Source organism: Impatiens glandulifera, chromosome 1 (genome assembly GCF_907164915.1).
Source record: "Impatiens glandulifera chromosome 1, dImpGla2.1, whole genome shotgun sequence".
NCBI lineage: Eukaryota > Viridiplantae > Streptophyta > Magnoliopsida > Ericales > Balsaminaceae > Impatiens > Impatiens glandulifera.
Genome location: NC_061862.1, coordinates 70,180,706 through 70,194,996, shown reverse-complemented (window position 1 = coordinate 70,194,996; position 14,291 = coordinate 70,180,706). Strand labels below are relative to the sequence as shown.

Sequence of the window (14,291 nt, the reverse complement as noted above, 5' to 3'; positions counted from 1 at the left end):
ATTCTCATCACACCAAACTTTATTAACACCAAACTTTATTAATTGGCCCATGGCCAATAATATTATATAATCGTGAAATTATATATGAACCTAATTAAATGATAGTTCATTTATTATTAGTACAATAAATAATATGATGAAAACTAACCTATTGAATAACATAAATTGCAAGATTTACATGCAGTAATCATTTTACATCCATATTTATAGTTGAGAATTGAGATAGCTATAGAACACATAAGAATGGCGTTGAAGATCAATATCTTGTCAAATGAATTTGTGAGGCCATCCTCTCCTACAAAGGACGTCTTCAAAAAATATCAAATCTCCTCGTTGGATCAAATCATTCCCCCTATATCAATCCCCGTAATTCTCTATTATTCCCATGACGAATCGAGTCCGACCACCCAACATGACATGTCTTCCCGCCTGAGAGAATCTCTCTCCGATACCTTGACCTTGTTCTACCCTTTGGCTGGGCGACTTAACAAAGGTGACAACTCAGTAGATTGCAACGACATGGGGGTTCGATATATCGAGGCGAAAGTGGATTCCTTGATCATGGACGTGATCGGGTGCGATGAAGCAATAGTTATTGATCAACTTATTCCTCCAATGAACAAGATCCCATCAGAAGTCGATGAGGAAGAGTTGTTCGTAATCCAAGTTAACTACTTTAATTGCGGAGGCATAGCCATCGGGGCTTACATCCCACATAAGATTGCCGATGGGTGCTCATACTTCTCATTCATTACGTCGTGGGCTACCATATCTCGTGGAGATATCATTGTGGTGAAGCCGAGCTTCATCTCATCGTCACTCTTCCCGCCCAAGAAGAATTTTGTGAACCAAAGTCCTCAATTAGATTTGGGGACAGAGAGTCTCGTCACAAGGAAGTTTGTTTTTATTGGTAGTCAAATAAAAACAATGCGAGCAAAAGCAAAAACCGATCATCCGGATATGGGTGAGCCCACGCGAGTTGAGGTCGTCACAGCTTTCATATGGAAGTATGCTTCGGGTGATAAGCTTAGGAAAGAATATATTGCATCTCACAATGTGAACCTAAGGACTCGAATGGTGCCTCCAGTACCAGAGCACGTGTTTGGGAATCTCATCGGCTTGGGATATGCAATTTCTAAATTCGAAGACTCGGACTTAGCAATCCTCGCTAGGAATGTGAGGGATGGAATCAAGACAGTCAACGACGAGGCCATACAAATGGTTCGTGGGGAGGAGGGGTTCGCGATGATGATGGAATATGTGGAGAATATGAGTGAACTATTGAAAAGCAAGGAAGTAGAATTATTCAGATTCAGCAGTTGGTGTAGATTTGGGGTTTATGAAGCCGATTTCGGTATGGGGAAGCCTATTTGGGCGAGCTTAGCAAGTGTGAACATGAAGAACTTTGCTTTATTCATCGATTCTAATAGCAAAGATGGAATAGAGGCGTGGGTTACCATGACCGAGGAAGACATGACTCGTTTTCAATTGGCTTTTGCAGAGGCTAATTCAAGTGAGTGAAATCTATGGTCGCGATCATATATATGGCATCTCTATGTAAGATATTAAATAAGGATCATATATATGTCAGCTTTAATAAAAATGTTAAGATCAATAAGTTATATAACTCGATTTACTTAAATAATACTAAATTACAGCTGTGTTTTGTTATTGAAATTTGATATTGACTTGGAATTATGGGTGACAATTTTATGATTGTTTGCGTGATTTAAATATTTACAATGTGAAAATGAATTTGAATTTTAACAAAATTAAGATGAACTTATCTTTTTTACTTTGAATTCGCTTAAATTAGTTTAATTCTACACATTTCAACCCTACCCGGATATGTTATTCCTTAATTCTTTAATTACACGATTTTATTAATTCCTTAAGGTTGTGTTATGTTAAATTTAAAAATGAGTTTTGTATATTTATAAGCATTTAAAAGATAAAAGAATTATAGTTTTATGGATTTTCTAAACATAAATATAGAATTGAAACTCATTAACAATTAGAATTAGAATTTCATTGATGATCCAAAATCAAACTAAAAGTAATTGGATGACGCAAATTAGAACTCATGAAGACTCTGATCTAATTAAGTGAGCTCCTCCTGAATAAGGATTATGAAGTCGAAAGCCTCTTTCTTTTCCATTTTCAAACACATCTATTTGATTCCCATAACGTCAACAAGATATGAACAAACCTCAATAATAGGAGGTATGTAATCTAGGGAGGTAGTCAGTTCGGTGGTTTTTTCATCTAAAATTCATTTCAAACGACGTCGTTGGTGTCAATTTTTCAAAATTCTCATCCGTCGGTTGACGGTTAAACATTAGTTCGGTTTTGTCGATTATAAGATTGGTTCGGTTGGCTTATCAATTTAGTCGTAGAAAAATTAACAAATATTATATATATAATATAATATACAAAACTAAAGAAAAGAATGAAAAATCTAGTTGATGAACATTCTTGTAAATAAAATAATAACAAATTACGAAATAAAACAACAATTTAATTTTAACAAATATGTTAAGCATTGTTTTCATCCGTTATCACTGTGCTAGAAATACATATATTAAAATAATATCAAAATATATATATATAAAATTAAATTAAAGTAATAAAGAATAATAAGAAATTTATAAAAAAGATAAAAAAATAAAGAGTTCATTTATTAATAAAAAAAAAGAAAGAATGAGAAAATATATTGATATTTAATTAATAAATATACAAAAATATATATATATATATATATATATATATATATATATATATATATATATATATTATGATGCTTAATTTTTAAAGTGTCCAGATTGTCGGGTTAAAAGTTATGGTTAATTTGGATATATATATGAGAGTAAATGGATACTTGGGTCGGATTGTGGGTTAACCTGCCCATTAACTTAAAACGGTTAAAAATAAAATTAAAAACGTTATAGGTATGGTTTGAACTTACAACCTAACAAAAACAAGTACAACTCTTTAACCAACTAGATTAATAACACTTTATATTTTAAATTTAACACCAAATTTGATGAACACGGGACATTTTAACAATATAAGTTCAACTTTTTAACTAACTAATATATATATATATATATATATATATAATAATAATAATAATGCTTAATTTTTAAAGTGTACGGATTGTCGGGATCGAGAGCTGTGGTTAATTTGTATATATATGAGAGTAAATAGATACTTGGGTCTGATTGTGGGTTGATCCGCCCATAAACTTAAAATGGTTAAAAATAAAATTAAAAATGTTATAGGTATGGTTCGAATTTACAACCTAACAAAACAAGTACAACCTTTTAACCAACTAGGCTAATAACACTTTATATTTTAAATTCAACACAAAATTTGATGAACGCGGGACATTTTAACAATATAAGTTCAATTTTTTAACTAACTAATATACATATATATATATATATATAATAATGTTTAATTTTTAAAGTGTCCGGATTGTCGGAGTCGAGAGCTGTGGTTAATTTGGATATATATGAGAGTAAATAGATACTTGAGTCGAATTGTGGGTTGATCCGCCCATAAACATTTTTACGGTAATAATTTTTCACGGTTTTTTATATCATTACTCGTGCAAATGCACGAGATTCATGCTAGTTTAAAAATAAAAATTAAATATGGTTTACTAAAAGAGACTAGACGAGTCTATTTTTATAGTACGTATGTTTAAATGACATTTTATTAATACTTAGACGAATGATAAGCTAGTTATACAATTAAATACGTATAAATAATTTTTTTCTTTTATATTAATAAATACTTTATTCTACTATTTTATCTATCTCAATTCTTTTCTGTCATAAAAAATATCTATAAATATAAAACAAATAATATTTTAGTTAAACAAAATAACTAACTTAATTTACCTAATTAAATTAATTATTATAAAAAAACTAATTAATTATACAATTGAAAGCACTAAAATTTCCGGAATTACAACAATTATATTTTTTTATTTTTTATATTAGTTGTGAAATTCTTTTATATATAATGTTATTTTGAACATTTAATTTATTTTATATACTACTTTTGTTATATGAGAGGTATTGTGTTTTGGCTATCTAAAAAACAAATTGGAGTTGGTATCAAAAGCTCTAGAGATTTTAGGTTTTTGACGAAAATTCTGGCAATAAATTCTTTCATCACGAATAAAAAAACAACACGATCGACACGAACGACATGATTGGCACAAATGGAACAATCGACACGATTTAGCACGGTATCAAGGTTGCGGTTCGCTTATTGAGATCACGTTGTTAGTTGCTCCGTATCGCTTGTCAAACGTGCACACGATCGACACAATCGTCACGAACGACACGGTATCGTCTCTAATTGTTAGGTCGTTCATTCATCTACAAAGCTTGGTTGGAAGGTTAGGGTTTCTGGTTTACCCTATTCTATAATAGTTAAGATTTTTGATGTACCATATTCTGGAATTGCTCTTCTTTATTGCTTTGTTGTTTTGTTCTGTTTTTCATTAAAATGGGAAAAAGAAAATCAATAAGTATAAGGAGTCAAAAAATTTGTGATGGAAGGTTTAAGGGAGGTAGCTGAAAAGAAAATTAATAAAATTGCTGAAGAAATTATCCATAAAAAATAGGGATGCAACAAAGGTAAGAAACAAATTGTTAATAAAAATTCTAAAAAAAATGTAGCAGGAAAACAGGGAAGAAATAAGGAATTTAGAAGGTTGTTTATAATCAAAGAGCCAACCTGTTTGGTCTTAAAAAATAGATTACCAAACTCATGAATGCTAACAAGGGAGAAATTACAATCAGTAAAAAGAAAGATCAATAAATAACAGTCTAGTAGCTCTAATAATAATTGTTTGGATTTGAGTGCCGAAATCCAACCTGCTTGAAAGGATCTATAAAAACATAAAAAAAAATAACAATATAAGAAGACACACATTTATAGTGGCTCAATCAAAAGAGTTATGTCCACTTTAGCCGCCACCTGATTTCGCTATTAAGAGAAAAGAAAACAAAGTTTTGTCTCACACTATTTATCTCTCTAAAATTTTGGCTTACACAATAAACCCTTAACAACAATATATTTAAAGGGTAAACATTAAGGTGATAAACTTAAATAAATTTAGTTTATGATCAAACTCAAATCTAATAAACTATGATTAATTTTTTTTGAATTTATTATAAATGTAGACTTCACAACTCAAGAAATGATACTGTGCAAACTGAATTAACCAATCTGATCCGTCATCATCTTAGTTTGTACTAAAACATTATTGGGATGAACTAAGAAACTTTTGCACTTATAAACCAACTTGAAACTATTGAATCAAGTATCGTGTATCATTTGTTCTCAACTAGATAAATATTGATTTTACATGTTGAGGGAACACAAAGGCAATGTTTCATGATTACAGGAAAATGACCAAATAATAAGAGAAGCAAAAAGAAAGAAAGAAAAGACAAATCCTCTTACAATTGATAAAAAAAACTTCAATTAACGAGAAAAAAACAATAAGTAAGTTGCATTCATTAAAATTATATTTAATACAAACTTTTAATACTAAATAATTATCTACTAAACAAGAATAACTAAAAAAACAAGATCCTTAGCCCTAAGGGGCATATCACTCTAAAGTCTCATGTTGGTTTAATGTTAGGATTAAAATGAGATATGTGGTGGTTATTTGATGAGATGATTGATTAATCAAATTAAAAGTTCCGTGCAAAATGCTTGAAATGTTCGAATTTAAATTAGGTTTTCGATTTGGTTTTTGAGTTGAGATTTTAGCTCAAAAACCAAACCGAAAACCGAAATCATTTTTTATTGTTTATTTTAATTATATATTTTACTATATATTATATAATTTATTATATATTAATTTAGGTCATCAGCTAGTCTTCTATAGTCTCTAACACTATAATCCCTCACTCCAACTGTCCACTTTTGAGGCTTTGACCTATCTCTCTTTCTTTCTCGTCGAAAACACTTATCATCATCACAAATACCTCACCACTATCATATCTGGTGGCCGTCAACACTATTTTACTGTTACTTCCGTCGTTCATCTGCCGAACATTGACGATCATTCACTAAGTATAATTTGAATGATTTATACTATTTTTTTTATAATCTTAGTTGATAAGATATCAAACAACTTGTTTATTCTGATAACTCTCTTAAGAATATTTCTTTCATCTTATGGGTAAAGGGTGTTCAATATTTGGTCTAAATCGAATATCCGATCAAATTTGAATAAACTGAATTCGAATAAACCGAATTCGAATTTATTCAAATCGGTTTGTTTTTCATATTTGCTTTAAAAAAATAATTCGAAGAACTCAAACCGAAAACTCGAATAACCTGAAAACCGAACTGATGAACACCCCTAACTTTAGTCATTGATGAAGGGCTCCAACAATGATCTATTAATTATTATTATATTTGAATAGTAATTTTTACTTTCAAATAATTTTGTTAATATTATTATTTTTTCGATAATTATATTTTTTGAGTTTTATTTTCAGTTGTTGTTTTATTCCAGTAGTCAATATCAATATTTTTAGTGGTCTTTATTCAATTATATGTAAATCTTTACTAATGATTTAGTCAACACATTTTGTCATCCTTTCGTTATGATGAGTTTCTTTTTAGGTGTTATTTCATCCTAGATGACGACCAAAAAGAGATAATTATTGTTTATTTTAACTTTGAAATTGTGATTTTTATTTATCTATTATGATAGTATATATATATATATATATATATATATATATATATATATATATAATCACTAGATCTATATTAACGAGTGCTTTTTAAAAAAATAAAGAAAATATGAATCTTCCAAATCATAGTTGAATGATCATAAACTGGACCTTATCTAAGCTTTTTTCACGAAGACTCTCTTGGGAGTTTTGACCTTTTTGAATTTCTTTGGTATAGCCTATTCCCTAAAAGTCTTAATGAGTATGTTTGGTTGTACCATCAAACTCTCTTTCACATTTATTAGTTTCTCTTTGAGAATTTGTACATCCTTCTTGATCCATCTTCAACAATTATTATCGGACTAGATGTTCTTTCAGTTCAGTATTTTAATCTCCTAATAAAGTCACAACATATAAAAGTGTCATTATTTTGTGAAGAGTGGAGAGTATTGATATTCTTTCAAAGTCATGAATGTCAAACCAACTATTCATAGAATTAGATTACCATCACAATTCACATATCAATCCAAAAGTGCTCCAAGAATTCATAAAGATTCTTCCATGAACTAATTTTCTAATTATTCTTCTTCTCTCAAGCTATGAACCAAATATTTTGAATTTTTTAGTTTGACCAAAATGCTTTCAACTACTAAAGATTAGACCAAGGCTCCTTCACTACATATCATCAGTTATAAATATTGTTCATACAATGAAATGCTCACTCAATTTGTACTTGCCTTCATCCTAAAACTCAAGAAGCTCGGGCTCTCATTAGCCGAAACTATCTTTGTTATGTCCACCATTAGTTGAGTTTCGCATAAGACAGGATCTAGAGACTAAAGTAGTGTATACATCTTTGGTAGAATTTGGACCTTTTTGGCTTTCCCTGTTATAGCATTTTCCCTCTTAAAAACTCTCTTTCTCCATCTCTTTCATGAGTTTCTCCTTGAGGATTTGTAAATCCTTCTTGATCCATCTTCAACAATTATTATCAGACCACATATTCTTTTTAGTTCAGTATTTTATTCCCCAAATAAAGTCCCAACATATAGAAGTTTCATTATTTTGTGAAGAATAAAGAGTATTGATATTCTTTCAAAGTCATCAATGTCAAACCAAGTAGTCATAGAATTAGATGACCATCATATTTCACATATCAATCAATAAGTGCTAAAAGAACTCATTAAGATTGTTCCAAGAACTCGTTTTCTAGTCATTTTAATTCTTTCTCCCAACCTCTGATACCAAATTTTAGAATTGTTTTTTTTGACCTAAATGCTTACAACTACTTAGACTAGACTAAGGCTCCTTTACTATATCATCTTCGGTTATAAATATTGTTTATACAATGAAATGCTCACTCAATTTGCATTCGCTTTCATCCTAAAACTCAAGAAGCTCGGACTCTCGTTAGCTGAAACTATCTTTGTTGTGTCCACCATGAGTTGAGTTTTGCATCTAGAGATGATCTAGAGACTAATGTAGTGAATACATAATGTTACACTGTGTTAAATATTTATCATTAGAGTTATAAAGATAAGCCTTATAATAATAGAAAAACTACAATAACAATAAACAAATCAATATATGGCTTGGTTGAAAAAACTAAATTTCTTAAATAGTGTTATGTTTAATCATTTTTTTTAATTTATTTAAAAATTATTTTTATTTTAAATATCTTAATACGGTATTTATTTAAATAAAATAATATTCTGTAATATACTTTAATTATGTATATATTAATAAATGTAATAAAGTTTGTTCCTTAACTACATTATAGCTCTAGGCAGTTTTATGCGTTTTCAAACATGCCAATAATTTCATGTTTATCTCTTTGTGTTCATATTTTAATCATATATATATATATATATAATAAAATTGGTCTTGGATTAATTAGTACATGGAAAATCTTAAAATTGATAGACTTAATATTCTGTTGAATTGATTCTAGCAAAAACTAGTACTTCAACCAACCTTTCAAGCCTATAGTTCAGTAAATTGACATCAATATAGACTCTTCAAATGTTATAAATTGATTTCAATCAATAAAACCTCCAAACCATCTTTTGTAGAATTTGCACTACCCACCTAGAGCTGAATCCGCCCATAGTAAATGTGTGGGCCACAGTACATGACAAATGTTGTCATGCATGAAGAAAATTAACTACGTGCATCCTTGCATGTCTCTGCCTTTTCAATTCAATACGTGCATCCTTGCATGGCTCTGCATTTACAGAAAAAATATTAAAATATTTGTATCCATTGCATGGCTCTGCTTTTTTCAGAGCTTTTAGTGAGTCCAAATAATAAGAACGTGGAGCTGACTAGACTCTTAAGATTTTAAAGGAAATGAAAAATTCGTAATTTGTTGTGTTAAGAAATGTTTTAGCATGTTAATTCTTTCATCACCACTTCCTACTCCACCTTGATCAGCATCCAACTTTTCCTCTTTCTCTCTATCCTAACAGCTGTTTTCAGATTCTGGCTAGTCCCGGGTGGTCTTGCATGGGCTCTTTCCAAAGCGAAAACCGGTGCCCCCATTCCCGGACCATCTGGATTTCCCCTTATCGGACTCATTTTCACTTTCATGAGTTCTTTGACTCATAGAAAACTTGCAAACCTTTCTGTTGTGCGGAATGTAAGAAAATGATGAACAATGAAGTGTGGAAATAAACAGATGAAAAGAGATTTCTAATTGTCAAAAGATAAAGATAAAACAGATTACTACAAAAGAAATAAACTACGCCTATAAAAATGCTGAAAACAAGAAACGTAAATACTAACTTAATTTTGCATAACTGTAGAATTAAATGTGATATTAATTCATATACTAAAGGCAGATCGTTACAAATCTCCACCTTGCCTTAGTATCATCCAACAAGAAGAGCCTGATCAAACTACTTCCAACTGTCAACATTTAGCAGGTCCAAACAATGGGTGAATTTGTTAAGTGGAACCGCCTTCGTGAACATGTCAGCAGGATTATGATGTGTGCTGATCTTCTTCACTTTGATTCTTTTCTCAGTACGAAGAAAATGATAACGAACATCAATATGTTTGGTTCTATCATGATGCACTTGATCTTTGGCCAAACAAATAGCACTTAAGCTATCACAAAAAACAATTGCCTGATCATGATGGATACCAAGGTCACTGATTAATCCTTTCAACCATATACCTTCCTTGGCTGCTTCAGTTAGCGCCATATACTCAGCTTCGGTAGTGGACAACGTCACCGTCGACTGTAATGTTGCCTTCCAACTAACCATAGAGTCACCAAGGGTGTAAACATAACCAGTCATTGATCTTCTACCATCGATATCTGCAGCATAATCTGAGTCAGAATAACCAGTTACGAGACACTGGTTATTACTCCCATAAATGAGATCAACATCGGATGTGCCTCTCAGATAGCGAAATATTCTCTTTACCGCTTGCCAGTGTTCCTTACCAGGTCGAGACATAAACCTGCTAACAACACTAACTGAATAGGCAATATCAGGTCTAGTGCATACCATGGCATACATTAAACTACCCACCACACTAGCATACGGTACATTAGACATGTATAACTTCTCAGCTTCAGACTGGGGTGCGAATGCAGACAAATGATCAGTAATAGCAGCATGAGTATTGAGAGCCTTTGCTGTACTCATCCCAAAACGAGACAACATTTTCAAAATATAACTCTTTTGTGAAAGAAATAGCTTCTTTTGAACTCGATCTCTTACTATTTCCATGCCCAGAATTTTTCGTGCTCCACCTAGATCTTTCATATCAAACTCAGAACTAAGAAGGTCTTTCAGCTTTTGAATCTCTGACATCTTCTTGGCTGCGATTAACATGTCGTCTACATACAAGAGTAAATAAATCAAAGAACCATAATTAACTTTGTTGTGATAGACACAACAATCATATGCACTCCTATTGTAACCATGTTCAATCATGAAATTGTCAAACCGCTTATACCACTGTCGAGGAGACTGTTTAAGTCCATACAAAGACTTCTTCAGACTACAAACATGTGTTTCCTTACCAGGAACAAGAAATCCTTCAGGCTGACTCACTAGTATATCCTCTTCAATCTCACCATGTAAGAAAGCCGTCTTCACGTCTAATTGCTCGAGTTCCAGATCCTGATGTGCTACTATAGCTAGTAGTACCCTGATAGAAGTGTGTCGGACTACAGGTGAGAATATCTCATTGTAGTCTACGCCTTCCTTTTGAATGAATCCCTTTGCAACTAATCGTGCTTTATATCTGGTCCCTTCAGCACTAGAGGTTCCATCTTTCCTTTTGAAAATCCATTTACACCCAATGACTCTTCTTCCCTTAGGTAAAGTAACTAGCTCCCATGTATTATTCTTGTGAAGTGATTCCATCTCCTCACACATGGCAGCAATCCATTGCGCAGAATCAGCACCATTAACAGCTTCATTGTAAGAAGATGGCTCGTTATGTATGACATCTTCAGCTACCTGAAGTGCATAACATACCATTTCTTCAGTATCATTTATAGAGGGACTGATTGTCCTACTTCCAGGATCAGTTGAGATCTTTCTTCCCTCGATTGAATGAATTAACCTGTCAGGAGCTTTAATTTGCCTTCTAGGTCGTGTTGCAATGTCAGATTGACTTTCAGGTGCTCCAAATTGATAAACTTCCTCAGATGGCTTATCAGTATCGTGTGTCATGCCAGTTGTCCCTTGAACTGGAGCCACCTCAAGCTCCACCTGTTTCTCGGTATTATTATTTTCTCCAAAAAGTGATGGCTTGATAGAGGAGTTAAGTATAAACTTCTCATTAAAGGTGACATCCCTGCTGAGGATTACTCTACCTTCAGAAGATGACCAGATTCTATATCCCTTGACTCCATCTCCATAACCCATGAAAATACCCTGTTTTGCCCTTGGTTCCAACTTTCCTTCATTAACATGATAGTAAGATGTGCACCCAAAGACTTTCAAATGAGAATAATCAACGACATTACTAGACCATACCTCGTAAGGGATTCTGCAATCAATCCCAGTGTGTGGTGCACGATTTATCATATAGCAAGCTGTTAAGACAGCCTCGCTCCAGTACTTTCTAGTCAATCCCGCATTAGAGAGCATGCTTCTAACTCTCTCTAACAATGTTTGATTCACCCTTTCTGCTACACCATTCTGCTGTGGTGTACCTCGAACAATGTGATGTCTTGCAATTCCCATATCCCTGCAGAACTCATTAAACTCAGATGAACAGAATTCAAGCTCATTATCTGTTCGCAGCCTCTTAACCTTCTTTCCAGTTTGATTCTCCACCAGTGCCTTCCAATGTTTGAAGGTCTTAAATACCTCGCTCTTATGTCTCAGAAGATACAACCAGGTCATCCTTGAGTAATCATCTATGAATGTTACAAAATAGCTATAACCTCCTATACCTTCAACTTGAGTAGGACCCCAGCAATCAAAGTGGATATAATCCAGTGTGCCCTTAGTTTTGTGAACTCCCTTACTAAACTTGCGGCGATGTTTTTTCCCGAAAATGCAATGTTCACACAACTCAAGGTTGGTAACCTTGTGGCCAGATAGAAGATCTCGTTTGGACAGAATTTGCATCCCCTCTCCCCCATATGTCCAAGTCGCATATGCCACAACTTGGTTACATCAGGGTGTCGATTCACAGATTTGGATGCGACCGCAGCGGAACCTGTCAGCGTCTTACCTTGTAGTATATACGAGGTATTCTGTTTAATACCTTTCAGTATTATTTTTGAACCTTTACTGATGCACAATGTTCCTTCTTCACCGCTAAACTTGAAACCTTTAGCATCTAAAATGCCTAAAGATATTAAGTTCTTCTTCAGTTGAGGAACATGTCGAACGCCAGTTAGGGTTCGTATCTTACCATCATCAGTCAGAATTTTGATAGTCCCAATACCCACCGTTTTACATATGGCATCATTTCCCATGACCACGTTTCCACCATCATAATCTTCATAGGTATCGAACCATTCTTTGTTCGGACTCATATGATATGAACATCCTGAATCCAACACCCACGTATCAATAGGGTGTAGAGAAGCGTTAGCTACAAGGGAAATGTCCTCCTCCGAGTCGGTGTCTCTGTCTTTATGTGCTATCACAGCCGTAGAATATTTGCCCCTTTTCTTAGGACAATTATTCTTCCAGTGACCAGGTTCTTTACAATAATTGCAGATGTCTTTAGCATTAGGGCCCTTAGCTTTGTATTTCTGATCCTTCTTCTTTCCAGACCCTTTGTAGTTGACTGTGTTGGCAATCAACCCAGATGCTTGATTGTCTACAATTTCACCGCTCGCCTTATGACGCAGTTCTCTAGTATGAAGTGCTGACCGAACTTCCTCTAGAGTTACAGAGTCTTTACCCACAACGAACGATTGAACAAAATTTTCAAACGAGTTGGGTAAAGATACCAACAGAATTAATGCAGCATCTTCATCTTCGATCTTAACATCTATATTTCTCAATTCAAGTAATATAGTGTTTAACTTATCAAGATGTTCACGAAGAGACTTACCTTCAAGCATACGAAGACTGAACAGACGTTGCTTCAATAACAACTTGTTAGTTAGTGACTTTGTCATGTACAAAGCCTCTAACTTCGACCATAGACCGATTGCGGTATCTTCATCTGATACCTCAGTAATCACTTCATCAGCCAGACAGAGTAAAATCGTTGAGTGTGCCTTCTCTTCCAAGACCTCAAGCTCAGCAGTGATTTTACCAGAGGAAGACTCCTTTGCAGGACCTGCAACTATCTTCGCCATTTCCTTCGACAATGGTGCCCAGACGCCTTGTTGTTTAAGCAAGGCTCGCATTGTGATCTGCCATAGACCAAAACTGTTTCGCCCTGTGAATTTTCGATTTTCAGATTCATTGAAGACATTCTCTCGCCAGAAAACAAAAGTGATAATCTGATCGGATCTAACCCGCTCTGATACCAATTGTTGTGCGGAATGCAAGAAAATGATGAACAATGAAGTGTGGAAATAAACAGATGAAGAGAGATTTCTAATTGTCAAAAGATAAAGATAAAACAGATTACTACAAAAGAAATAAACTACGCCTATAAAAATGCTGAAAACAAAAACGTAAATACTAACTTAATTTTGCATAACTGTAGAATTAAATGTGATATTAATTCATATACTAAAGGCAGATCGTTACACTTTCTCAGACCTTAAAGGCAGTTCCACTAATGGCCTTTTCGGTTGGGTTCACCCGTTTCGTTATTTCAAGTGATCCGGCTTCGATTAAGGACATTCTCAGTAGTTCTGCCTTCGCTGATCGTCCTATTAAGGAATCTGCTTACGAGCTCTTGTTTAATCGGGCAATGGGATTTGCTCCCTTTGGAGAATACTAGAGAGTGCTAAGAAGGATTTCAGCTACTTACATGTTTAGCCCGAAGAAAATAGCTTGTGCTGAAGGATTCCGTAAGAACATCTGTCATCAGATGATCACACAAGTAAGAATACTCTATTTATTTTTACTTTTAAATGATAATGAGTATAAAAGACAATTAGTTATAAACGAGTGTTTCTTTACTCAGGTA

The 14,291-nt window shown here is 33.3% G+C and overlaps 1 protein-coding gene across 1 annotated transcript; it reads left to right on the top strand.

The window, feature by feature from the left end:
- Positions 1-234: 234 nt before the first annotated feature.
- LOC124931590 (stemmadenine O-acetyltransferase-like) lies at positions 235-1,521 on the top strand. Its single transcript, XM_047472098.1, has one exon. The coding sequence runs from the start codon at positions 244-246 to the stop codon at positions 1,519-1,521; it is 1,278 nt and encodes a 425-aa protein (XP_047328054.1). The 5' UTR covers positions 235-243.
- Positions 1,522-14,291: the final 12,770 nt, after the last annotated feature.

Coding starts and splice junctions, on each gene's coding strand:
- LOC124931590 (XM_047472098.1), top strand. CDS start 244: ATGGCGTTGAAGATCAATATCTTGTCAAATGAATTTGTGAGGCCATCC.